Source organism: Passer domesticus, chromosome 3 (genome assembly GCF_036417665.1).
Source record: "Passer domesticus isolate bPasDom1 chromosome 3, bPasDom1.hap1, whole genome shotgun sequence".
Lineage (NCBI taxonomy): Eukaryota > Metazoa > Chordata > Aves > Passeriformes > Passeridae > Passer > Passer domesticus.
Window position 1 is genome coordinate 111181853 of NC_087476.1, and position 27979 is coordinate 111209831.

The 27979-nt window shown below is 44.0% G+C and overlaps 1 protein-coding gene across 3 annotated transcripts; it reads right to left on the reverse strand.

Annotated features, from left to right (window-relative positions):
* Positions 1–27975, reverse strand: KCNK12 (potassium two pore domain channel subfamily K member 12). Of its 3 annotated transcripts, none has more exons than XR_010359483.1 (3): positions 27608–27975; positions 9820–11069; positions 1–6736 (listed from the first exon to the last, which is right to left on the reverse strand). XR_010359483.1 is itself a non-coding variant. In XM_064415136.1 (3 exons), exons 1-3 carry the CDS (start codon positions 27957–27959, stop codon positions 6700–6702), a joined length of 1281 nt encoding a protein of 426 aa, XP_064271206.1. In that variant the 5' UTR covers positions 27960–27975; the 3' UTR covers positions 2–6699. The 3 variants fall into 3 exon arrangements, 2 of the variants coding, with proteins under 2 accessions (XP_064271206.1, XP_064271207.1); XM_064415136.1 differs by having other exon boundaries at positions 2–6736; positions 10178–11069; XM_064415137.1 differs by having other exon boundaries at positions 2–11069.
* Between the last annotated feature and the right edge of the window lie 4 nt (positions 27976–27979).

The following is a 27979-nucleotide window of genomic DNA, read 5'->3' on the forward strand; positions in this document are numbered from 1 at the left end:
GGTCTCCACATACGGCTCTGAGGTCTCCATACATTTCCAAGGGGGTCTCTCACCCAGGAGGTGCTTCTGCCTCGCCTCCCACTCTCCATGCTCAGAAGAAAAGACAAGAGTACTCACATGCACGCACATCCCAGGCAATGTTTTTTTCTCTGGTTTATTTCAAAAGTCTTTGTAGTAGATTAACTGCAACATTCCCAACATCACCTGGACGTTTCTACATCCTCCCTGATGTAGAGAATTCATACTCAATCATGTTTCACGGCATTAAAAACACACAGGAATGTTCCCTGGACACCACCAGTGGGTTCTTCCACAGTCTCCTTAACCACCAGCTCTACACATCCTCTGCCAAAGCCTGCAAAGCAGCTGCACCTCAGCTGTCTCTGCCTCCTGGATCCATACCCATGTTTCTGTGAATGAAGGGGTGCCAAGCCCAAGTACCCATTTTTGTTTGCAGACTGTATACAATGAACCAGCAGAAATGTGATCCACTTTTATTGGCTTCGTATATGGCTTTTAGTCCTCTTCATTCAAAGATCTTACAGTGGAAAAATCCTGAGCTGACATCAAAAGTGGGACTGATTCATTAAGAGCACTCACAATTATGTATGAGTTGGAGGCTAAGTTCCTGTCAACCCAGGATTAATGCATTTTTAAAACTGACACTTGTTTAAACAGATTTCAGTCTTGAAATTTATTCCAGTTTAATGTTTTGCAAGGAAGTATTATCTGAAAGAGAGTAAAAATCTATGTTTTCCAATCAACAATTTACAGGAACTTTATGTTTCTTCATTTCACCTCTTAACTTGGTAAACACAATCAAAATTGTGATGGAAAAATACATGCATCTCCTTTTGACTTCTAGCAGGCATAAAAGTCATTACATCTATTTAATTAGGCTATTTACTACCTGCAATTCAACCAAGTTACTCCAGATTCAAGCCACAGGAACACTTGCTTCTTGGACCCTACCATCTCTTTTGGTTTATTTAGGTAATCTTTGTGTGGTTTGGCTGTTTGGGATTATGTTGAGTGATGTCAGGCACTGGGACCTGCTGCAGCTGTTTCTGGATGGCAAAATGTCATCTTTTTTCTGACCAACACTCAGCTGAAATGTCTCTTGGTTGTTAAAAATGTCCCTGGCTAATACCCATATGCACAGTATGTGACAGTAAATTGCTTGTGTAACGTTTGCTGCCATCCTCCAATTTCAGTAGCAGGGATGTGAAATGCCCCTAACAGTGCAGAAATAGATGCAGAAATTTGGTCAAAAAAGTGACATTTTGGTGCTGAAGCTGCTTGTAGGGCAATGTTCAGCACCCCAACCAACCACCTGATTCTCTCCTGAACCCAAACTTCTCCCATTGCCATGAAAACATCTAGCTGCTGCAAACAGAGGCAGCTCTGCTCACAGCTTTTGCATGTGAGATCCTTACCACCACATTCATTATTATTTTGCTTGTCTGAAATGCTCATAATGGGTGTTTGGGTTTTCTGTTTGGGGTTTTTTCCTCCTTTTTTTTGAAAAACCATGACCACTTGAAGGTCAGCTGCCAAATGGACTGAACGATCAGTGTAGGAAAATTGAAAATCATAACATCTTGTGTGTAGGCTGTGAATAATGGGCAACACCCTTTTTATCATTAAAATAGAAAATGATCTCTCTGTTTTCCACTGTTTTTAGCCCATTAAGAAGGCAGGGATAAGAGCACATTGCTGATGATTTGCACCACTCTGCTGGCAGTACAATCCCTGGCTGCAGACCAGGGGCTGGCAGTGGGATGGATCCCACCCTGGCAGGGGCTTGGCTGCAGGAGGCAGCTGTGGTTTGCCATGACCTTCAGCTGCTCTCCAAAAACCACAGACACCCCAAAGCAGGGACATTTTGTCCATTTTCTGCTGGGGGCTGGACCAGTATTCATGGTCCACAGGCATGCTTAAATTTGGGGATGGAGGCAAGCCCACCCCTGAGCGCTGTGCAGACCAAGGCATGGCCTCAGATACATTTTGCTTTTTTACAGATAAAGAAAATATAAGCCTTGCATCCCCTGGAGCAGGCAGAAACCAAGGCTTTTTCCCAAAGGATGCAGGTGCATTGAGCACTGGAAAAGAATGATAATTTTGTGAAACATGCCTGAGCTTTGGGGTCCAATTGTATATTTTAGCACCTTACTTTCTGTTCAGAACACCACTTTTGTTGATTCACTGTACTGGTAAGACAATTTTTCTTGCTTTTACTGATAAATATCTCTTAACAAATATAGCCAGACTTGGTAATTGATTCATCTTGTAATATTTATATATGCTGTCATCATATGGGAAGTGTAAACAAATCTCTCTATCCATTTTATGAGGAGAGAAGCACCACAGCAGGATTGCTGCTTTGCCAGTGCAGAGACACTGAAAAGAGCAAACTGGAGTGTCCCAAACACTCCAGTTTCAGGAACAACCAAGGGTTCCAAGGTGGCCAGAATCAGGAACAGCCTAGCACAGGCTACAGCCCTTTGCTGTGCTTCTCAAGAGGCTCAATGCTACGTCCATTATCTTTTTTACTTTTTTAGTACTGGCAATCATCTCCTGCATCTCAGCAAAGGGAAGTGCCTGGATCCACCTGCTTTAACCACCCCAGTGCCAACTCCCAGCCACCAAACAAACCTCCGGAATAACACTGTTGTCTGTCAAGAGTCCATCCATCACCCTTGGCCCTGCAGCTGTGTGACCTTTTTGACAAAAGTGGTTAGCAGCCAGTTGAGCCCTGTGATTTATGTTTCTTTGCTTGAATTGGAATTCCATTAGCATGCCCTTGGTTTGCAATGGCTAAATAGGTACAAATATTCAGGTTTTGAAGGTTTAGACATGCAATTCTGATTGCAGCAATCAGGCAGGCTCTGTTTCAATCCCTCTAAAAGCTCTATTCACAGGAGCAAATGTTCAGCATAGGGCTTTTTCCAAATGGGACTTACATACTTCTGACTTTAAGAATTTGAAACAATTTAGACAGAATGGGCAAATGAAATAGGCAAGTCCTTTTACATGAAACTGAATCATTAGCATCCTTCACAGAATTCATGTCAAGCAATTCTGTTGGTAGAAAAAAATATTCAGTTTGCTAATTCCAACCATGACGTAATTTACAATCTGATTCTAGATTTTACAAAACAATTTAAAAAATAAAAAGTTTAGAAAAGTGACTAATTTTGGTGTCTGGAAATGTTTGCTTGTGTTCATATTTCAGCTATGTGCAACCAATGCAAAAAGGAAAGTGATACCAAGCCGAAAACAGGACAGAACTGGTTGTTCCTTCCAGAATTCAGTGCAGAAATGAGCAAAAACCAGAACCAGGGGAATCAAGTCAAGAAGTAAAATTTTGAGGTTTGTAGTAGACGCAATGCCAGCTCAGCTAAAAATATCTACCAAGCTGTGCCCTTTCAAACAGAAACAAAATAAATAGGAATACTTTTCAACAGGTTATCTTGAAACTTGAATAATTTAAATGGGCTGGAAATTTGGAATGAATATTTTTGCTGAGAGTACCCAACAAAGTAGTATTCCAGTGAGCTAAAAATGGATTTGTATATGTAGAATTGTAGCATTTTTATTTTTTGTAAATAAACAATATTTACACACACAAAAAAAAACCCCAAACAATCCCCAAACCATTTTTTAGATGCTGTGCTTTCAGACACTGAGGTTTTACAATAGAACTGGAACTGAATTCTTGCACTGCCTGTGCAGCCCATGGATGGTACAAGCAAAAATTTCCTGGACATAATTTTACTTGCATGGAATAGGAAATTATATGCATTGAGAAAACCTTGTGTTTGATTTGCACATTATCAGAAATAGCAGTAATTTTTCCATGTTGTTTATGTATGTCATTACAAAAGCATTAATCTTGCATTGACTCACTGGCTTTAAAAAGTACTCTTACAGTCTGCAAAGTACAAAAGGAATATGGAGACTTCTTTGTATTCCTTAGGTTTGAAAAAGCATCACCTCCTGAAGGACTGATCCTGAAAACACTTGGGATGTTGAGGATAGGATGCTGGGATGTTACACACTTTCAAACCCAGCTACATCCTCACGCCAAGTCTGGGCTTGGGAGCTGGCTGGGACCACCTGGGTGTGACATGGCCCTGGGACCAGGAGGACTTGGAGGCATGGCCATCTGCACCTCTGATACACCCAAAATACTGATCATCACTGCAGGGGACCAGCACGGCTGCTTGGCAGTAAAAGCTGGGCAGCTGACTTCCTAAAATCAGCGCTGACTGTGTGTGGTGCCTTTTCCCACAGGAAAAGGCATTTCTCACAAAACACCTCTCTCCACGTTCCAGACAAGGCAGCTGAGCCCACGATGCCACGGGAGCTCCTTGGGGGGTGGCAGTGTCACAGCGCTGTGTGACGAGGAATAAACGCACGAGCGAATGCAAAGCAAGTCTTTGGTTTTCTGCTGGATCTGCTGGAGAACACGTCTAAGCTTCTCCCCTTCCCCATGATTTTCACATGATTTCCTATATTTTTTTCCCCTCATGCTAAATCACCAGATTTTTTGGATAATCTGCAATAAATTCTGTATTTACTCCCCTTTTTTTTTTTTGCAGGGAAGGATGAAACATTACATTTGAAGGCTGCACTTCTGCAGCCCCACTTCAAAGCTAAACTACACCAGTCTGGATCCTTAGAATTCAAAGTTTGGATTTGACCTTAGACCCATTTTTGCCTATGCATGATATAGGGCAATTGCATTTTCTTTTTGAGGGTTTAAAGAGATAATTTAATTGAAGGGTCGATGTTACCCATTTAGCAAACAAAGAGAGAAAGAAAAAAGATATGTGTGTTTATTGGTAGCTGCATTCAGACTGCGGCCATGTAAACTAAAGTAGTTTTTCCTCAGTGCCATTGCTACACAATGCATTTATAATGCAAAATGAACCACTTACTGTGTATATGCTAACATGCATAGCCTTTGTGTCAAAATTCAGTGGAATTGTCCATACTTTCCTTTCTTTTCCCCAGTGCAGTGCTTCTCTTTTCCTAGCATTCATGAAAGCACAATTTGAGCTCAAATATGGACATATTCACCAAAAAACAAAAGAAAACAAAATTGCATACTGGTTGTACAATGTGCAATGCACCCTTCATTAGTTATTCTGTGTGAGTCAAGTAGTAATTTTTCCTAATTGAATTTATTATGTAACACAGCATTTATTGTATTATTTAAATGTAACACTGCAGACGTGTGTTGGTTTGCAAAGGCACATTAGTAATCCAATTAGAGCAGCAGCCATACCCACAGATTTGCTAGGCTAGCAATCAGCAAAGTATGATTTTGTTGAGATTAGCTCTGAACATTCACTGCAATGATTTGCCACTGAATATTTTTCAAGTTAAAGGCTAGAAAAATACTAAAATGTGAGAATTGTCTCATTGCTACAGCTAATTTCCATATAGTCATAAATTCATCCCACACAGGCAATCAGGTTTATACTGAGCCCACATGCCTGGCTATATGACCTCCACTGCTGCTGAAGCCTTTCAGCAGCAAGGCATGACTGAAATATGGGTAAATGGTCACAGTATACTCAAATTTTCACCCACAGAAAGCTGGGGAGGAGATAAAACTGAGGGCCAGGGCTGAAGCTGTGCTGGGACAGCAGCACTACACCAACAGGGGCATTTCTGGGTAACCTAGCATGGCACAGGGCTCTCCCAGAGCGCTCTAGTGGGATTCCTGTCTTCTACCAGTAATTCTGGCTGCAATCAGAGCTGGGAACAGCCTAAAGAGCCTTTGGATGCATTGCTGTGCAATGCTGCTTCTGCAGGGAGGCAAAGCACAGCCTTGTCCCTCAGACACTGCCTCTGTGGCTGAGATTGCTCTGAACATCTGCGTGGTCTGAAGGGCATCCTCTGCAAGGAAATAAAGAGCCATTTGATTTTTTTTCAGAATGAGAACAGTGTTTGCAGATGGGAAGAAACCAATGAGAACCAGATGACATCTTGGTGTGACTCCAAACTTTGTCCAAGACACACAGAGGGAAGACAGACCCTGAGAGGTCAATGCAGTGATTTGCCAAATGCTACAGGTTTCACAAGAAATTACTCCTTGTGACTGCTCTGTGCTGACCTCTGGGGTTAAGAGAAGATGTCACTTGAATTTGGTCATTGTTGCCCATCAACTTTCACCTAAGATTTGATTTTCATCTGCAGGGTATTAGTGCAGGTGCCAGGCACATGTGGTATCTCCTTTGTCCAAACAGCTCACACTTGTGCCACTGCTGTTCTCACCAGGGGCCAGCTCACAGAGGAGTCCTAATTCCTGCAGCCTTCTGCTGCTCCTGAATGCTCTTCCCTGGGCTCAGGCAGCAGAAGACCAATCTGGGGGACAGAGTCTGAGCTCAGGGCTGTGCTGCCTGTAGGCTCAGCAGGCAGCTGGGATGTCTTGGTCTGTGTCAGTGAAGAGTTACTACTGCTGTTCTACAGGGTGGTGCAGAGAGGGGTGTACCAGGGAAGATGAGCTTTTAAAATCTAAGCCAACTGTATTCTTTCAAGGCTACCCATAATTAAATTTGAATAAAAAAACCAACCCATTTCAAGAATGTAAAGCTCCCAGGTTACCTGAAAAGAAAGTGCAATCTAGTGCAGTGTGCTTTCACTTTCCCACTCTGCTCCTCTCATTTCCTTCTGATTTCTTGTGCTTCAGTCTTTGTCCAGGTATTGCTGGTATCTGCTTTGTCTGTGGAAATGAAATACCAGGAGGAATTGCACTTGGTGCAACTGGTGCACGTTTAAGGGTTAATTCACCAATGGAGCAGGCTGCCCTGGGGAATCCACACACAATGGAAGAGGAGTCAGGTGCCCAAGCCTGGCAAGTTCAAAGAGGGGCTGTCATTAAAAAAAAAAGCTAAAGGAAGAGCACAAGGGACTAGGAAAGACTGATCTCAAACCTCCTATGTCCTCTTGGCTCGTGTTTTCATGCACAGGGGTGATGGGTGCCCAGGTAGGGCTGGCAGGTTGAAGAGTAGAGATTTGGAGCTGGGTTTCCATGCGTCCTTGAAAAATACCTCTGCTACTGAATATGAGGGAACTGTAAGGCCACCCTTCAGCAGATGCTTCCCAGTGAGACCCAGGTCAGTAACTGTGCTCTGACCTTCCTATAAACTGAGCTTTGCTGAGCCAGATGGGTTTGGGGATTTTTACAGGACTTAGATATGACCTGGCGGTCCCTGTGGTTGACTTTTGTCACCATCTGGGGATATGACACCTGCAAGCAACAGGGCCACTGGTAAATAACTGGGCATGCACTTCCTCTGAGGCTGGAGGGAAGCAGAATGGAGATTATCAAGGACCTTGGGTGTAAGTAAACATTAGATCTAAGTGAACAGAGCAGCAACCTGATGCCCAAATTCCTTGAGATGCCCAGCTCCAGGAGCTGGTCCAACTTCCTCTGGAGTTAACAGGAACTGCAAAGGGTCCTGCAAAGGCACCGCTGTGACTGATGGTACCAGAAAGACTTGGAAGCATTTCAATCATGTTACAACAGGCCGTGTGTCTGCCTTTGCCTGGACTCAGGAAAAGTACAGAGGAGGTATGTACAATTTCATATTATTTCACTGTATTTTCCAGGCTGGAATAAGAAGTTTGAAAACAATTCACAAATTTACAGTTTAAAAAGGATCCTAATCATGGTTATAATATTTATCCTTTAAAACAACTCACTGAAAAAAATTTGCAAATTTGCTACCATAAAAATAAGAGTTCTTGAGCTCACAGAATGTTGATACATTTGAGCATGCTTTTATGAGCAAAATAATAAACAGGTAATTCTGCTGTGGCTTGGAGCCCTATCAGTTCAAATTCCTAAGTCCTTTGGGACAGAACCTGTCTACCCTTATTTATGTAATAGTTCTAATGAGTAATAGTCTCCATGATGACAAATACACCAAGATACAACCTTAAGAGAGGTTGAGCTGCAAAAAAAGAGCAGGGTCCCATTCACACTTTTAATAAACAAACACATAAATCATCATAGTAAGAGATTTACCTGTGGGCGTAATCCCAAGGGGAAATAACAAATTTTCATTCTTTTGGTTCCCTGCCTGTGCAGTTTCCCTTGCATCTCTGGAAGGCGTCTGCCTGAACTGGGTCTTCCAGCAGTCAGAGTCTTTTCCAGACTGTGACCTTTCCCTGTACATCCTGCCTAAATTTATCCTTCAGTGGCCTTCAAAAGGAGCACCAAACACCTCTTCCTGCCTCCTTAAAGAGGAGGAGTGCACAGACAGGAAGGCACTGGGACAGATGGACTTTCTCTACCACCAAGAAAGCTCCTGCCTCTTGAATGCAGCCCCTACCATACCACAGAACCTTAAGCGTGAGTCTGTGCCAGCTGGAAACACATTACAATCATCACTGCTTGTTTCTGGCCAAACACATTTTGACAAAAGCTGTGACATTTACAGCGTGATACAGACCCATGTGTGATGGTTTATCTGCAGCTCTGATTTCTTTTCATCAGGAAAAAAGATACATTCCTCGCCATAATTCAGCTGCCAGGCTCAGGTGTGCAAAATCTCAAATTTAAAGTTGGTTTTCCAAGGGTAAATTCCAAAACCTTTTGCCCTGCTACAAATTTAAAAGAAAGCAAAAATGCTGGCTACTCCAAACCCATGCAAAACAAAGTAAATAGAATAAAATATCTATATAAAACTTCATGGAAATATTTTCAAACATTTCTAATATTCCTAGTTTTTGTTCATCAGCTTGTTCAATTTATTCAGTGACCAACCTACTACTAATGGTCTTGCCTACAAATTTCCAGTAAGTTTCCAAGAGAAGGCTTCTCAGAATACAAGCTTAAGTTTTATTACTTGCTTGGAATCAGCAGAAGCCTTTTTATTATCTTCACAGTATAGTAGAGAGAATTTAGAGAAACGATCTAGAGCTGTGCATGCATTTTTGAAAGAGGTTTGCAGCAAATGCTCTGCCCCCACTTGTCATGCTAAACTACACACTCTAGACCAGGTTTGCTTTTGGCTCTTCAGTGGTTTGGGCTAGCACAGGTTTAATATGGCTTAAGATGGTAGCAGCAACAGCCAAAGGCCACTTAATGACTTGGTGTCAGCATTTTGGGGGAAGCCAGCTTCTGGGGGAACTCCAAAGCAATGCTCTCCTTCTGTACAACCTGCACAGTCAGATTTGTGGGAAACAACTACAGGGCTGGGGCCCTCAGAGAATCGCAAGGAGATGATTTGCATGAATCTCTGCAACAACACTGCAGAAGATGCAAATTTAGGACAACAGAGAGCCTACATTCATTTTAGTGACTTTCAATGAGAAAGTAAGGAAGTAAGCATTTTTGTGGTGATGCAAACATTTCACACCAGAGGTGCATACCAGCTTCTCTTGTATGAAACAAAGTCAGTTCTGAGGATGACAATTGCCTGTTTTCTGTTATTCAGCAGGTAGGAACAGTTCTGCACACTTTAACACGGTCCTTGATAATCCCCTGACTTTTAAGGGCTAGGTGGCAGGTGTTCTTCCAGACAAGCCTGGTTAAACCCCATCATTTCTAGGAGGGGAGTTCAGCCCATTCCATCCTCTGCCACTGAGGTCAGTGGGATTACTGAAGTGAAGCACAACCACCCTAAATCTGGTGTGATGACAGTCACCTATGTGCATGTCATACACAGGCCTGCTACGAGGAACCGCTGAAGAGCATTGAGTACAAGGCTCAGGACCAGATCCAGACTTCAGCAAACTGGGAGATACTGGTTAGCCAAAACTTACCAACCCCATGTTTGAATCTGGAGCACAACTTGCCTGCTTTATGCCTTTTAACACAGAGTTTGGGTTCAGGCGCTGCTCTGAAGAACATGTTGGTTTTGACACCATCCTAGCCATGCACACCATCCTTCTGAAATTGCACCAGATTCTGCATCAAAGACATCCAAGTCTCATTTAAAACCCCCTTAGGGGAAAACTGTAACATAATGGTAAAGATCTCACTGCATATTAGAGAAAACTTATAAAACCCCCAGAAAGTAAAATGCTGGAACACCCAATGAATACCAAGGCTGTCTCTGAAATGTAAAACTTTCCAGTAGCTTACAGCGGTAACTCCACCCTAACCGCCATTTTATTTTTATATAAGAAACAAACAGAATTCCAAAAACTCTACCTAGAATCACTTGTTTCTGCCAAGCGGTTGTTCATGATGGCCAGAGCCCCCACCCCCGCAGAGAAACCGTTCTGTCTCGTATTGATGCAGACGTTCCTCGGGTAGCCGTTGGCTGTCTCGGACAACTGCTTCTGCAGAATGGCCAGGGAGACTTTACTGGACGCCGTGAGCTCCCTCATGGAGATCATCTCTCCCGAGAGCCTCCTGCCCTCGGTGTCACTGTCGTACTGTCCGTCAGCGTCCATGGCGACGTTGTGGCGGCGCAGGCGGGCTCCTGGGGTGATGGCGTTGCGACGGCTGAGGCGGGTACTGGATTTATGGCACTTTGGGCAACATCTGCATTCGAATTTTTTCAACACCCAGTTCAAAATTTGTTTGATTACGATTGAGATGACATTAAAAAGGGAGTATATGCAACATACTCCCATTAATATAAACATGAAGTTCCCGAATCTGTATAATCCCTGATGTTGGTACACAGCGTTTTGGTTGCTTACCAAATCTCCAAAGCCGATGGTGCTGAAGGTGACAAAGCAATAATACAAGGAATCAATGTAGTTCCATCCTTCCACTGCCGTGTACATGGCGGAGGCGCAGCAGGAAAGGGCGATAGCAAAAATTCCCAGGATCAGCATCACGTGGTAAACAGATGGCTTCCAGCCCACCAGGCTGCCCACCCCGGACACGGCTGGCCCCCTTCGGAAGTTGGGAGGTAGGAGACCACTCCTTCGCAGCTGCCTCTCGTAGCACGCCTTCATGATAAATGCCAGGAGGGAGATGATGCGCTCCAAGAAGAGGTTGAAGAAGAGGATAGTCCCAGCACACCCAAAAAGGCCATAAACGATGAGGAACACTTTTCCAGCCACGGTTGCTGGTGTGGTCATTCCAAAACCTATGGTGTGGAGATAAATGGGCAATGTTAATAACATGGGTTTTTGTGAGGAAGCTCACAATGCATGTACCTTAACGAGGCTCCCATCTCACTGGACAAAAGGAGTGCTATCTCTAAGTCAGCTTAGGCCAACACAAAACCGAGTTTGGTAAAGAAGGAAGAAGGCACCAAAAGTTCAACGAGAGGACTAAAACTCAAAAGTGAGCAAAAAAAATCCTTGCAAGATGAAAGGATTATTATCTGTATTAACAGAGCAACACCACTCGAAAGGCAGGTGGAAGACTCAGTGAGCCCAAACCTTTTCAGGGTGGGATGAGGTGAAGAGGCCATTTCCCTGCTCCCACATGTGTCAGCCATCACGACCTGATGGAAAATTTAAGTTCTCTGTTCACAAGCTGTAACACAGTGTAACATTTTTGTTATAGGGCTCTGATTGTACCATTCCCACTGAGAAGATGGAAGTTTTCAGGTTGTGTAACAGGAAAAAAAAAAACCAAACCACCTCCCAAATACTGAATACTGTTTTAAAAATAACAGCACTTTAAAGCCTTTTCTAAATCCCAGCTGTGACTAGCCCACCTGGTGTCATCACAGAAGGAAGGAAAAGCCATCACGCCGCAGAGCTGCCTGGCAGACTGGGGGCACTGGGAACTTGCAGATGGATAATTACAGCAGGGAAAAACACTGCTGCACAGAGTTGAACAGAAAAATCAGAATATATAAACTCTGGGAAGATCCAGCAACAATATTAATTCAACTCTTCTTCATATGAATTACTTATTGTAATATTACTTATTATTATAACATTACTCATACACGAAGTTTTAAAAGTAAGCAGAAATGCCTTGTAGCTAACAGATGGTTAAATAACAGCAAAAGTGAACTTAAATTTCCATGCAAATAAATATAGTAGCTTTATTCCATGTCATTTGATGATACCAGTTATGATAAAGATCACATGCATTTCACATCCTATCTCAAGAAGAGTCTTCTGAAACTCAGTTCTGCAGGTATTGGCTTTTTTCTGCTATTCTTCCCTGTAAAAACACTTGGTGACTCAGGCAAAAAACATTGACAGGATTGAGGTGACTGCTTATGTCCCATGAATAAATAACCACATCCAATCTAAATTAAAGTTTTGTGAAAAATCCACATTCCAAAATTTCATTGCTGTATTGTTCCACCAAAATACCCAGCAAGGAACATATTCAAGGAGGTAAATATCAACACCAGACTACACAAATAGAAGTTTGTGAAGGAAAAGCATAGAGCATAATGAAATCATTACAGAGCATAATGAAATAATTAAATCCAGTTTATTACCATTAATACCTTTATAAACAGCAACAGGATAATATTGCCTATATACAATGAGTTGAGATTGCTTCTTGAAACCTCTTGATCTATTTTTGCAATGGCTGAATTGTTCTGGCTAGTTTATCTGCGTTCCTTTCCTGCTTTGTTGATAGAGAATTTCCCATTGGTTGGCAGAAGAATGTAAATGCTCATGACAAGTACACTCAGACATATCCTTTCAGTGACATGAAGATGAATGAGGGAAGAGGTGGTCCTACTTTCACAACAGATTTGGCAGGCTCAGAAACAGCTGTGTGCCAGCAAGTCAGCCCATACCTCATAATCTGAGTAACCTGATCTAGTGGAAGGTGTCCCTGCCCATGTGAACAGATAACCTTTCAGGTCCCTTCCAACCCAAACCATTCTCTGATTTTATGATCACAAGCATCACTGTAAAAAGAGTATTTTGTGTAAAAGTCAGTGAAAAACTTGCTTAGTATTACCAGAAAATATTACCAAAGAGGTCATGACATTTTGCTTTCTGGACCCACAGTCTTCTCCCCATTTTGCAGTGTTAACAACATCACCTTTGAGCAGACCCCACAAAGCCTGCCATGGGCTCTGGGAAGTTCTCAGTTCCTTCTTCTCTGTGGGATGGACCTGTTCTCTGGATTGGGCTGGCTGGTAGCAGGAGTCCTCTCATTTAATGATGCATATCCAAAAGTGCCTGGTCCTCAGAAGGAGCTGGGGAGCCTGTTGTGGTTGCCAGCTAGGGATACACAGCCAACTTGTTATGGAGAAGGCATCTGTTTGCCTGTGCCTTGTCAGCAAAGCACTTAAACATGTGCTTCACAGCAAGCATGTGAACATCACCATCAAAATAAATGGGTTTATTGTCACACATACGGCTAGACACATTTATTAATTAGGGAAAAAAAAGAGAGATAGCAACAGTTTGGATCAAGCTGTAAATGTGCTGAAGCCTTTTACTATTTTTTGGTGATCATTCAAGAGAGGTGATGAAGTTTTACATTTTTGATGCTGTTTGTTTCATCAAGATTTTTCTGAAGCAAAATGATTCCAAAATTCAGTATGTAGCTAAGCAAGGTGAAAGAGCCCATCACAACAATGAGAATGTTAAGAAATACACAAAACAGGCAAAAAATGAGGCTAGGCAAACACTGAATCATTTAGGTTGGAAAAGACCTTTAAGACCACTGAGTCCAACTGCTACCCCAGCACTGCCAAGCCACCACTAAAACACATCCCTTGGGTCACCAGCTGGCTGAGGGAAGCAGTCACGGGCTCTCTGTGCAGGATCTTCCCCTGCCAGCTGTGTTTGTCCCTCAGTGTCACCCCCAGCACGAGGAGCTGGTCCTGGGATGCTCTGTACCTCATCTCTGAGCTCGGCCCCCACCCAGGGCTCAGAACACCGTGATGCCTGGATGAAGCAAACTCATCCAGAACTGCCTATGCTTCCAGCACAGTGCAGAGAAAAATACAACAGGGCTTTGTGCTTTTCATGGCCCTGAGACATATTTTAAAGGTGCCTTGGGGTCGACTTTGTGTGGCTCAGATGCAATATCTGAACCTCCCTCGTGCCAATTCTGCCCCACCACCGCAGATACAAGCTCTATGGCAGCATTAATTTCAGCTGGTTGATATTTGTCCTCCCCAAAGAGAATTAGCAGAGATGAGCTGATAAAAACTCTCTTCAGCAGCAGCCTCTCACGGTTAAGTGCTGGCATTTAATGAGACCCTCATCCAGACTTGCATAACAGGTTTGTGGTTACAATTCTGCTCATCTGGAGCTTTAAATTACTTAAGCTAGGGATGGATTCAAGAGGTAGAACAGATGGACAAACTTGTGACATATGCTTCCTGTTGCTCTTGCTTTCTTTTCTTTTACCCACTTTCTTATGAGTAAGAGGTGGTTGATGCCAGAAGACAGAAAGGAATAGCAGCTTTAGTACTTGTGAGCTCTCCTCTCAGTCAAATTATTTTGGCAATTACCTTGTCTTACTACATTTTGAGATTAAAGTGGGTAACAATTTTGCAGTAAAAAATGTATTTACTCAGAGATGCAATAAAGTTTTGGTCACTTCAAAAACTGAACACAAGGAAGTCACAGAAAACAACACAAGAAAGGGCATAATGTGTCCCTGCCTCTTTCAGCCACCCTAGCTCTTCTTATAAGCCACAGAACTTCACTCACACAGCAGGTCAGCACACTGGAGCAGTCATTTGAAATGCCAGAGTGAAACAGCACTTAGATCATTGGAGCAGCATCACCTCTACACCACTATATAACCATCACAAAGTTATATTTAAGGAAATCAAAAGAAACTAAAATGGTTAAAAGTAACTTTTTAAACAAATGGTTCCATAGAGACAAACAACAACAGAAACAACTATAACCAGAATGCTGCTTCCAGAGGGAAAGAAGTTCTTGTAACATAAAGACTAAGAGAACACAGAGAAAAAAAGAGCTACCAATTTTAATGTTTTCCTGCACAAATGTCTTTTCTGCACTTGCTTTACTTCATAGCTCTCCAGTTGTCCTGTCTGGTCTTGACTGACACATAAACCATACTAAACATGTATATAGGAACCAAACATCCTACTCTGAATCCCATGTTTGGGTTCTGGTGCTTCCTTCCACCCTTTCCCACCTGTTAGCATTTTATCATTATTTCCCCTGAGAATCATACCTGTATATTTTACAACTGCCTCTCATTTATTCTCTAGCTCCTTACCACCTAACATCCAGAAACAGTTGCCTTGGATACAGGGTCACAGCTCAGACTGACAGAACTGCTGTATCCAGAGCTTTTTCCCAAGGAGTGGGAATACAACGAGTCAGTTCTTCCAACTGGCCCTGCATTTCCAGACTACAAATGAAAGACTTACTTTCCCTTTAACATCTTTCTCAGCCTGCTTTACTAAAATACCCCACTCTGGGCTCAAACAATAAATTATTTTAGAGCTTTTCTATTGCAAAGCCTTTAATCTAGAAGTTGCTGCAAAATCCCATTTGATCTTATTTAGATTAGTATCTGCAAACACCTCCTGAACAGCAGCGCTCTGTCCAGCACTGTGTGAGTTAAGATCCTTTAAGTTGGACCTGTGCTATTTCTGAATAAATGATAAACAACTGCAGTTTTTAGGGCTGGCCTAACCTCTATCATACACAAGCTTGCAGTCCTTGGTGACCCACGTAGAGGGGCAGATATTCCATGGAGAAAATACTGAGTGACTATGCAAATAAGGACTGACTTCCACAATCATTCTCTCTATCCATTCTCTAGCCAAGAAAGAGCACCATGATAAGGCTAATGAATGTAGTTAAAAACCACCCATGTCTCTGCTGGTGCTCCTTGTTTCATTTCCACCTGTGAAACATTAGTCAGGTGTTTGAGACAACTGCTACTCAAAAGGAGCCATGCTGGCAGAACAGAGGCAGGAGATGATTAATTGAACTTTAAGGAGTTTCAAAGAGTTGCAGGTGACTATCACAGGCTTTCTACAGTCCCAATTTTATTCTATTTACACACAGTGGCGATCAGGTTATTGGTTATCCAAAGTGCTGTGATGCCTTAGTGACCAGTGAACACCAGAATCAATCACCCTTGGCAGTCCTCTGCTGGCCATGCCTTAAACCACAGGCTGAAAGGTCATGGCCACATATTCATTCCTCTTTGATATATGTTGGTTTTAAAAAGAGTTAACAGAATTGTATGGGGGTGAGAAGGGGACCCCAAAACCTAAGGAGAGGCTGCCATGTGTGAAACAGCCAGAGCAATGTATTTAGGGTGAAGGTGAGAGGACTGAGGGTGAGGTTTCACCTCAGAAACCTCAACTGTTGCCACCTTGATGGGGTCTAAGGCACTGGGGGTGATCCCAAAGAAACCTCAGGGAAGGAGAGAGGAATAACCTCCTCAAAACCTGGCTGCTCATGAATGTTTAACTTCTCCTCCTCACAGCAGGTTTCCCAAGAGTGTTTTTCTAAGCTGACACCTTCTAGTTGAGCGTTCCAAGAAAGATCTTCAGTCTCTAGTGGGTACTCAGCAGGCACATTTATCAGCTCAAGTGGCCTAACTTTTGCATGTTTGAGTGACACGTGGCCCTTAAAAAGACAAACACTGGGGCTTCAGCTTCACCACCAGCAGCAGCATTCCTGCTCTTTTCACTCAGCAGAAGTAGGCAAGCTTTTTTCCTCAGCTGTACTGCAAGCTGCCCTTTCTGTGTACAGCCTGCAAAGGAAGTGCACATCAAAGACCAACCAAACAAGTCCACCCTTGCTCACTACTACATGCCATTGTCCTGAAGACAAAACACAATAAATACAGAAGGAGGTCTGCTGAAGTTGCTTTGGCACAGAACCAAGCCAAGGAAGAAGCAGAAGTGTCTCTAAAGCAGTTTTATGGTTGCCTGGCTGGGGCCAGCTGCTCTTTATACACCTTGTACAAGCAAATGGGGACTGCCTTGTGCCAAGCCATCAGTGTTGCCAGCTGAGCAGCAGCCCTGGCCTAAGCAGGCCCCCCTGAAGAGGGAATATGTAGGGACAGTCACAGGCTTGAGGCTCAAAATCTTTGGCAAGCTTCTGTTCAGTTTTCTGGCTATGGTTTCCAATCAGGGAGAGGGAGCCCCTCCTAAAAGGAGATGGTGGGGAATAAAACACAGAGGATGAAAATCAGGAGCGAAATTCAAAATACACAGAGAAAAAGAAAGTCAAGACCTACAAACTGGCACTATTCTTGCTGAATTGACTTTAAAGGGATGGGTGTGTCCTGTGGTGTGATAATCTCCCTTCTCTATTAACATGCTGTTCATAAACTTTCTTTCAATACTTAAGGTTTTACTGCTCTTATAAATAATATAATCTTCTTGTCTGCTAAACTCTTGGGGCCAGTTTATGGTTTACAATCATAAAAATCAAGACTGAAATTATTTTCTTCATTTTATGCTGCCTTTCTTGGGCAAATCTTCAGCAAGATGCCACTAAATGTCCTCCTGTTTTGTCAGTTATCCTGTCCCCCTGGCACAGCCAAAGCACTCTAATGGCTTGTTAAAACAGAAAGAGTATGGGCTAGTGTTGCCTAAATTAGTCCTAAACCACCTCACAAAGGAGGGCTTCCAGAAAAAGGAGATGGGAGCAGGATGTACTTTCCTTTGGTGGCAGCCTGTCTCCTTGTACATTGATCTAAACTAGCCCAGAGCTGCTTCCTGTGGCTGCCTCCACACCTGATGATTGCAAGGTCCTGCCTCTGGCTTGTTTTCTTTTCTTATCCTAACAGCTGGGGAAAACAATTTTGCTATAATCTTATCTGAAATGGTGGTGGTGCTAATAACAGAAAAATACATCCCACACGCTCCACAGTTGTTTGACAAAGTTGTATTACTGTGAAAAAACCCTCCCCTTTGCACTACAGGCTTGGGGTCTTTACGCTCTCACATTAAGAGCTGCCAGGGAGGGTATCAAACCCCTGCTCATCATCCAGGCTGTGTGAAGAAGGATCTGCCTTGGCATACTGCACTGCCCAGAATCACCTAAAGCACAGGGATTTCTGCAACACCACCAGACACAGGAAACACCCCTGCACTTAAAAATAAATACTGCTTTAAAAAACACACAGAAAACAAAAGCATGGTAACCAGAAAAGAGATGAAGTGTGGCTCAGTAACCATGGATATACACAACAGTGGAGCTCATGGACCCCAAGAATCACCAATTCCTTCTTGCTCTTAAGATGTGTCCAGTATCTGAAGCCACACTCTGCCACCTCCTCTGACCTTCCTACAGTCTTCATGCAGCTGATGATTCTAGGTGAATATTGTTCCAAAAGCAGATTTCTGTTGCAATCATAATTTTTCATCCTTTAAAGCTGCTTCCATTCTTATTTCTCTATGTGTTTTTGAGAATGTTTTTTGTGTGGATGATCGTGTATCTAAGCAACACCCTAAGAGAAAAAAAGCTTATGCCCTGTCATTTCAAACATTAGCACTCACACATGCTTTTGCTGTTTATTGAAACTTGCAGTTGTATTTCAGATGTCTATGTACACCCAAGGTTGAGTCTTTTTTTTTTCTGAACTCCAAGTGAAAAAGAATAATGGCATCCAAATTTTGTTATATTCTTGAGATATTATTGGCTTTTAAAGAATACTTGCACATGTACTGTCACTTCAGTGCCAGTACATCTCACAATACTCCTTTCAGGCCAAGAAACAGCATTATCTAGATTTCACAAGTGATCTTGGGTCTGTGTCATATTTCCCTGCATAAGAAGTCTGACAGAAGAAGATGTCACTCGTGGGCTTTCTGAGCCTTACAGATGGGAAAGGCTGTTCAATAGTTATATTGTTGGCTTATCTTTTGACTGGATTAAACAACAGATTTGTGGCATATTTTTTCTTCTGCCACTGGTGTTTGTGTAGGTAGGTGTTCAGAGAACATCTGTTTCTTCATAGTTGTCTCAGCTATTCTGCTTTACAAAGAGTTTGGCTATAAAGATGCACCCAAGGGATAAAAAGGCCCTAAACATGAAAACAACCATTCCACTCTTAGGCATGTTTTTTGTTTTTGGTCTTTTTTCAAATCTCTGTACAAACTTCCACAGTTACAATTAAATGAAAAAAAACCAAAACAAAACTCTGATAAACCTACCTGGGCTTCTTAATGGTTTAAATATACCTTCAAGGTCTCTTTATATTAAAAAGTTTCAGCTGAAAGCAAAGAGCAAATTCTCAAGTATCTTTCTGCTCAGGCAGCTCTTCCAGTCCATTCACGAAGGCACAAAGTCCCGATTTTAAGTTACTGTAACAGAAATAGAGGGTGACAGGACTGCTGGCTAACCAGTTATTTCCCATTTTCTACTTCTTCATTTAACTCTTCCTTCCTCAGTATGCATTTCCCTTGACTATTTTTAAATTTAATGATACTGAACAACTCTGCCACACTACCAAGACAATTTTGAGCTTATATTTTATCTGAGATTTTCCTGGTCCTCACAGCTCTGCCCGTAGCAGCTTTTGTAAACTAACAAATCATCATATCAAACAGCTTGTTTCTGCCTCTCTTGTGAAAATCCCAGCTTGGGTTTAAGACCTTTACAGTGCTGTCACTCCCTCCTATTTCCATCAGGCTTAAAGCAGACCTGACTCCATGCACATTGAGCATGAGTGACACTGTGTTTTTTGTTTGACCTCAGGAGAGAAATATATTGCTTCCACAATTCTCAGGCTGAGCAACAAGATGACAGGATATATAATGATGGATAACCAAAGCTATTTTATCTGGCTTTAACTGAATTTTACTGAATTAGTTCCTCACTCAGCTCTTGCATGGACAAATTTCTTCTAGCTGCAGCTTCTGCTGTGATTAAATTTGACTGTGTAAAACTTGAGAATGATTGGGAAAAATTTGGCCAATAATTTCTAAAGGGGAAGAAGCTGCAGTGGAACAAGCTCAGAAAGGTTAAAATCCAGTGAGGACTTGCTATGGGGCTACAACTGTTTTCAAGGCATTACTGCTTCTTTCATGCACTTATTATGGAATTTTAAATACAAGCAACAGCAGTGCCTCACTCACAATAAGTAATCCCATATGTTAACATCAAACCATTCAATTTCTTATCTTATTCCACTCCAAGGCTTTAATTACTTGTAAAGGCTGCTAATGCTTTGCCTTGTCTAATGCAATTAGATTTAATTTTCATTCTGCTTCTCATTTGATTCAAGAAAGATTGTACTGAAACCTTCCCATGTCTAGGTGTGGCAGCCAGTGCCATCAACAGACCCACTGAGCTCAGGGGGATGTATTTTACACGGTAATAACAAGTGCATTTGTTTTATAAACCTGGAGTGCCAATAAAGCATCTAAGGCAGGATTTTCTAAAGCTCTGCAGAGTGGTCTGCTATTGACTTCAGCAGAAATAGGCTATTGAGGAGGTATTTTATTTGTCTGGATTGCTATGCAATTGCCCCTTGGATTATAATTCTGTTTGTTACTAGAGTGTTTCTATTCACAAAAGGTTTTTATTGTCACTTCAAACATTTATTGTGCTCAGGAGGACTTTTCACATTTCAAATGTACACCAGCATGAACCCTAATTTTTGTCCTTAAACATCTTTTCCCAAAATGCCCTGAGATATGCCCTTGGTTCTGACACACTACAAAGACTGTCTCTTTTGATATAGGTAAGCAAGGCTTATTCAGATCATGGCCAAAGGCTATGCTTTCAATACTATCAAGCTGTTTCAGTCTCAAAATTGCATATGAAATGTTCCCAGCTGTTTTTCTGTTGCTCTAACCCTGATGCAACTATGGCAAGAGGCAAAATTATCTTTGACTTAACAGCTTCAAAGATAAGGTAATCCTGCATTCATTAAAATAAAGAAATGACATTGTATTTTCCAGCACACCGCCAGCAGCAGGTAATGTTACATGAAGTTAATTGTCAACAGAACTACCCTGTAATTGTTTTCCTCTTCTCTCCACGATGAAGAGCAATTAAAGCTTGTATAAAAACAAGACAGTGTGCTGGCAAAGATGACCCCGTGGTACAAGTGAGAAAAAAATATGATCTGTGTCAAACTGAAGACAATCAGAGAAGGAGGAAACAAGCCAAGAAAGAAATGAGGGTCAATAGCAGGATTAACACCAGGGAAAGGGGATGAGGGTGATGAGGAACAGAGAGAAGCTGTAAAGCTTTACTTCTGACTTCTTTGGTAGTCCTTAACGTGAAAGGCTGTAAAGACAGCAAACAAATGATTGAAAGTTAATCAAGCAAACAAATCTCCAGCAGAGAAGGGCATACTAACTGGAGGAAGGCAGGAGAACTGGAGAAGCTCAGGCTGGGAAAGGCAGGTGAGCAGGCAGCAGTAGATAAGCACTACGAGAAGGAAAGGGGGAATACCCCCAGGAGAACAAAGTGGGGGAAGGCTCCAGGGACTGGCAGGGCTCCATGGGAACACAGGCCATAGAGTTTCAAGCAGGATTTGGCTTTATGAGCCTGCAGCAAACAGGGCAGCTGATAAGCCCAGTCATTATGATCCCTCACAGCCACCGCAGGCACCATCACTGGTTCACAGGGAGGCTGATGGTGAGAGACACGGACGGGCTGGAGCCACACGTGCACGGAGAGCTGTCAAAGGGTGCTTTGGCACACCGGAGCCTGCTCTGCAATCACATCTACAAGCTCTTGTAAATGTATAGAGGACTAAAAGAGAGGTATCTGCAGGACTATCACCGAAGACCAATGGAATGCTCTGCTAAGCAGGAGGTACATGCTCACCAAGCAGGCATTGCTCCTTCAGTGACCCTGAAGGCTGCAAAAATGGAATCCATTATTACAAACTCCAGCTGGTCTTTGTTTTGAACCTGAACCAGCACCTCATAAGGCAGTATAAAATCTCCCTTAGCTTCTGAGATGCTGGACCATATCTCATGTAACGCTGGGCAAAATTTGGTTTTTGGATGACTGCTCTACAAGGCTGTGGTGCTTGACATTTAATTTGGAGACCCCACATTTCAATGCTCCAGCTGAGCACCTCAAACTCCACAGCCATGGCAAAAAACAGTGCAATTTGTTTGTCCTTGAACTCTCCATCAGCTACTGATGTTAATGTTTTGAAACATTTAGCTAGGGGTTAATATTAAAGAAATATCTGTAACATTTAGATTAACTAATCTGAACTGAAATGCTCTGTAGAGATCATTCTGTTTGGATGGCCAAAGCACAGTGAAAGCTGAATTTTCTGTGGCTGGCATAACCCTACAGGGGCAGGCAAACCCTAAGAAGCACTGAAATTAAAGTAATATTTTTCACTTTTTTTTTCTTTAATTTTAGAAAGGGTTTTGTTTCATGTACTTGGGTTTCTCCCTCCTTCCTTCTAGAATAAAATCACAACAAATTTGGGATCAAAATTATTTAATCATGGCCCTTCAGTGGGGACTCCTCAAGTCACCTGTGTAATTACATGGATGTATTCCAAGTAAAGATTTATGTGGTTGCTCTCAACTACAAGAAAGCAAGCTGTGATTTAGATTACTTTTCTGCTCAGATCACCCAACCTATGCCCACACACCTAGGAAATTCCTATCAGTGGCACCCAAAAAGTTAATACTCCCATGCAGCTATGGCAAGCAGAAAATATTGCTATGGTCACAGTACTTCATCTGCGGAAAATCAGTGTGGGATCAGAACTCTCCACAGAAATATGCTGACCATTGACCTGCTGCCCTCTGAGCCTCTTGCTCTCTGTTCTTTATCAAGATTACCCGAGTGAGAAAATAACTCAGAAATCCACTGGCACATTGATCCAAGCATGGCATGCATGGAAGGAATCAGATCTGCCTGAAACACCCTCTCGTTCTGCCTGCAGATTGTGTACAGGATGGCAAAGACAAATAACCTGACACTGCAGCTTAATAACACTGCTGGCTCTTCCAGCTGCTTTCTCATTCAGTTTTGTTTGATTATTTCTTAACTTTAAGAAGGTCAAATGTGGAAGCAACTCCCCCCTAATCTGAAACCTGTGCAAGAGCTGCCTGTATCAGCCCCAGAGAACTGCAGAGCCCTGAGGAGGTAACGCTGCTGCTTATCAGGTGCTCACCCTGGCTTGGCTGTCACCTTTTGGATGGGCTGGCCCCATAGGCAGCGAGGCTGCCTTCAGGGAGAGCAGAGAGCCAGAACCTCCTGTGGCTGCAGCTCTAATTCACACCCTGGAACACAACAACGAAGAAGATGGGAAAAATAGACTTGCCCCTTAAACCTTCAGACCATCTTGGTTATTTGTGGGATTTCTCACCAAATTATCCTCCATAGAGCCTCCTCTCACAGGCTGCTCACAACCCCTGGTTCCTGGCAGTGCAGTCCAACATCTCACCCGTGCTTACTGAGCTGTCCAATGTGCTTTGCACATCCCTTCCATTAACTTATCACCTCCAGAACATCTGGACCGACAGATATTCTCACAAGACTATGATACAGAGCCAGAGGGTATTTTGGAAGTGAGTGGTTATGGTGCTTAGGTTGTGGAGCGCAAGCAGAAATGCTCTGCTGGGTGTGCTGGTCCCTACAGAGGAGCCAGAGAGAAGAAGGTCTGACCCAGCTGACATCCCAAGCAAGGAGAAAACAGCAGCCAGAGCCAGCGAGATGGCAGAAAATACAGAATGCTGTGTCTGTTACTAAAGAGCAGAGGATGCCCCCATCCCTTTGGGTGGAGTTGTCAGTCCACAGGAATATTGAGTAATTTAACAGGATACCTCAGGGATAAGGCAACTGCTAGGTATACTCAGTGTCTCTCAAGGGTAAATCACCCACAGGTTACTCAGCTCACTCCTACACTCTGTGTCCCCAACACCTGTAACCCCTGCACAGCTGTACAGAGAGAAGATCCCTGCTTCTTTTCTTCCCAGGGGCATTTCTCAAGCACACATAACCCAGACATGTTCCATCCCAAAATAATCTGCCCACAGTAAAGGAGCTATAAAAAAAAAATTACTTTAAAAATCACTTTTATATATCAGAGTATTTCACTTGACCTCATTTTTTCATGCCTGGTATGGATTTCTATAAATCAATTCTATCACTTGATTCTTGAAATATGTACTTACATATAAGAAGCTTAGATTCCAGTTTAAATGGGTCTATGTTACAAAATGTTTTACTACACAGGCACCTAAGATTTATTCTGACACTTAAGAGAGGAAAGAAATCTGGGTACAAAGTCTAGACTGAGACAGAAATCCAGATCTTCAGGCATTCCAGAGTTGCCTGGTGTGCTAGGCAGAACAAATCTCTGCTACCAGAATACAGGGAAAGCTAGGATTGATTATACCTGCATCTGTAACACTTTACCAGGGACAAATCTGGTCTGAGTTATACTTTTGTTTTCAGTCTTTAACAAAGTGCTGGGTACTATAGGTGGTTTGCATTTGGGGAGGGAAGGAAAAAACTCAACTGAAAACCAAAGCCTACAGTCAGTTAGACCAAAGAATCAATAATAAATTTCACCTAGCTGCTCCTTAAAGAAATCAGAATAATAACAATAATTGCCTAGAAACGTAGCACCTTTTGGAATGCAAAATAATGACTGAATAGATGGTGTGGTTTGACAGCAAGCAATCAGAATTTAGACTGAAGGATTTTCTTACATAGCTCTGAAAATCCAGATGTGTCTAATGAAAACAGACTCAACATTTCATTATTCAAACACAAACAATACAGTAATAAAAACTAAATGCCCAGAGTGCTATCAAGAGGGTGTTTTATGGACTGCAAGCCACACATTTTGTGGGCTATTCAGGAAAATGCTTTAAAATTAGAATTTCAACTCTCATTTCTTCAAGACCCCATTAACATGTTTCTCACCCAGCCTGTTTGATTGTGTCCCTGAGGATTTAGGGAAGTGCAGAACTGCAGCCAAGGAGGCACCTAAGAGAGGGGAGCTGCAAAGGGCCTGCTCCAGGAGCACGGATGGAACAGTTCTCTCCCAGCCTGGCCACTCCTAACCCTCGTGTTCACAGAAGGATGAAGAACAGGAGTCCTTCTCAGCTCAGCTCACACAAACTCCAGGAGGACTTGCAGCCCTGTGCCTGGATGACTGCATTTCAATGCCTGCAGGAGAAAGATTTAGTAGCTTTATTAAAACTGTTGAGAACAGAGCGAGGGCTTGAAAAGACATAGCGAGATTCCTGCGAGTTGGAATCCTCTACAGATGAGAAGCTGAGTAACCTGTGGGTGATTTACCCTTGAGAGACACTGAGTATACCTGCTGCTTGTTAAGCAGTGAGTAAGGAAGCTTTCCACCACCTCGCTGGGATGGTGGTGTGTTTAGCTGGAGTAATAAAGTTGCTTTGACACACGTAACTGATGAAGCTGTGGAGGAAGGAAAGCTGTTTTGACTCTGCATGTCTGGTAGTTCTTGGCAAGGCTGGGTAAAAACAGCATTCTTGTCAATTAAGCATGACACGAAAGCAAATCAAATTGCTCAGAGCCAGGATAACGTGGTGTGTGAGCAGACAGTGGAATCAAAGGTAGTCCAGGTGGGTAGGTACATAAATGAGCTGGCTGGGAGGCTAAAAAATGGACCTTGAAAGAATGGCTTTGGAACTGCTCACCCAGGTGACATCTCACTGCCCTGCCATTCGGTTTCTCCATGCTGGGACCATGAGCCAGACAGCTTTGTGCACGTTTGACTGAGAGCACAGCATCGTGTTTTAGTGGAACAACTAGTTAACCCACTGGGGTTTTCCGCTTCCGCTGGGCAGAACTGCCAAAAATAACCGAATACAACTGTGTGGTGGAAGAAACCCTGCTGCAGCTGAGCTCTTCGTGGGCTTTGCCTCTACGAGCTGCAGCAGCTTGAAGAGGCACACGAAGAGAAGCACTGAGGCGAAGGCAGCAGCTCCTCTTCATCTGCAGGAGCTGTACACGTGAGATGTACATGGTGGAAGCCATGCCTGGATGGAGCAGAGCAGCCTCGGGGTGCTGGGACTCCGGCAGACACTGCTCCTGCCAGGCTGTGCAGTCTGGCACCCCCAGCACAGCAGCTCTGCCACGGCCTTTGCTGCGCCCACAGGCACAACTCAGCCTGCATCTCCTCACTCAGAGCAAAGCCTTGCTCTACGGCTCTCTGAACTCTAAACAATCCAGGAGTAAGCACTGCCAGGTAGCATTCCAAGAGAAGGTGGGACTTGGGGAACACTTGTCAGAATCCAGCCTTTGATGCACATCACAAAAAACCCCTCGGTCTTCATCCCCCACCTTGCATGTGAGATGTGACACTACTGACTCCAAGGAGAAAGCGCTCGGCTGGTGCTACAGGAATATGAGAAACACAACTCCTGGGTCTGCCTTTACACCTCTCCAGACCCTGCTGAGTTCCTCAGTTCCTCTGCCCAGGCACAAATAACTGCAGGCAAGGCAATAAAGTGGAGATGGAAACAAATGCAAAGTAAGAGGAAACATTTTACATTTCAATAACCTCAGAGAGGAGAAGCCAGAGTTGGCAGGGACAGCAATGTGTTTACACATCACCTGAAGATTTCTGTTTCTCGCAGTAGGTGTAATGAAATTATGGCTTTGTTAAAACATTAGCTTTTTTGTTCACTCATTCTGATCAGTCAAAATCATCTCTTTTAAATACATGTTCCTGTGATGAAGAAAGCTTAATACTTAATTAAAACGGTGTTTTAATGACCGGGCTACCAAATGTAATTGCAAAGCAAAAGTTAACTGGATTTTTCAATGCAAAAAGTAACAATACCTGACAACACTGCTGTACTCACCATCACGACTCCATTATACGGATTAGTTATTATTGATAAAACATTTTCCATACCTAATGAATGCAAACGCAATAACGAGCTGTGAGTTTCTTCCTCTACAATAAACGGAAAACAAGACATTTATGCTCAGAAGACACCTGGCTTCTTACAGAAGTCAAAAACTGGCAGAGTTAAGACTGCTAAGATCTTGTATTCAGGGGACAGGGTTTTCTCAAGCAACAGACCAAGAGCAGTAGATAGCCACAGAGTTAAAAAATCCTCCCACCACAACTCATCATTTGCTTTACAAAGTGCCGTTCTTCCCAAACACCTATGGGATAGGGAAAACTGCAGCCGGCTGCAGCGATACACCGAGAACGCTACGGCTGCAAGACACGCGACTTTGCGTCTTTAAACACATACACATCCTAACTTTTGCCAGCAGTTAAAGCCGGTACCAAGGCGGCCAGGCACGGCGAAAGCCTGTCTCTCGTTCAGCATCTCCATCAGCCCGCTCCTGCCGGCCCCGCGCCGCCGCTCCCGGTACCGAGCCATTGGCGCGGCGGGCGCATCCCGGCGCAGGCAGCGCTGCCCGGGCAGCCGCCAGCCCCGTTCGCTCCCTCGGGCCGGCAGAAGGAAGAACCCAGGCGCCGGCAGCAGGAGTTTGCTGGGGGGGACGGGGCTCCCGCAGCCGCGACGGCCGGCGCTGCTGCCAGCCCGGGAGAGCAGCGCCGGTCCCCGGCTCCGTGCAGCGGGAAGGGGGGGCTGGAGGGGACCCCGGGACCGCGACCCCCGGCACGGGAGGGCAGCGGGGACAGAGCGACCCGGACGCGCTGCGAAGCCCCGGTTGCCACAGCAACGCGGCGGCGCCGCTCCCCAAACTTTGGTCGCTATAACGACGGGGCCGGGGCCGCGGCATCCCCCGGCCGGGCGGCTCTGCTCCGCGGGGCCGTCGGGGCGGCGCTCACCTATGGTGGAGACGACGGTGCCCACGAAGTAGAAGGCGCCGGGGAAGTCCCAGCGGGGCCGCAGGGCGTCGACGCGGATGCCCGCGGCCATGGCCGCCTCGTAGCTCCGCAGGAAGGCGCGCAGCTCCGGCAGGCTGATGTTGAAGATGCGGCTGAAGTTGTGCAGGGTCCGGTTCCAGCGGAGCTGCGCCGCCGCCTCCGACGGGCTCTCGAGGGCCGAGAAGACGGTGGCGCCGGCGCTCAGGTACGCCGCGATGAGGGCGGCCAGCAGCAGGAACCGCCCGTTGTCCTCGTTGAGGGGCGCCAGGCGCCGCCGGCGGCAGGAGCCCACCGCCCCCCGCGGGGGCATCATCCGGTGCGCGGCGCGGCGGG

Coding starts and splice junctions, on each gene's coding strand:
- KCNK12 (XM_064415136.1), bottom strand. CDS start 27,959: ATGATGCCCCCGCGGGGGGCGGTGGGCTCCTGCCGCCGGCGGCGCCTG. Junction 11,070..27,607: donor CACCGTCGTCTCCACCATAG/GTGAGCGCCGCC, acceptor TCCACACCATAG/GTTTTGGAATGACCACACCA. Junction 6,737..10,177: donor GCAGAAACAAGTGATTCTAG/GTAGAGTTTTTG, acceptor TCATTTCCACAG/ACAAAGCAGATACCAGCAAT.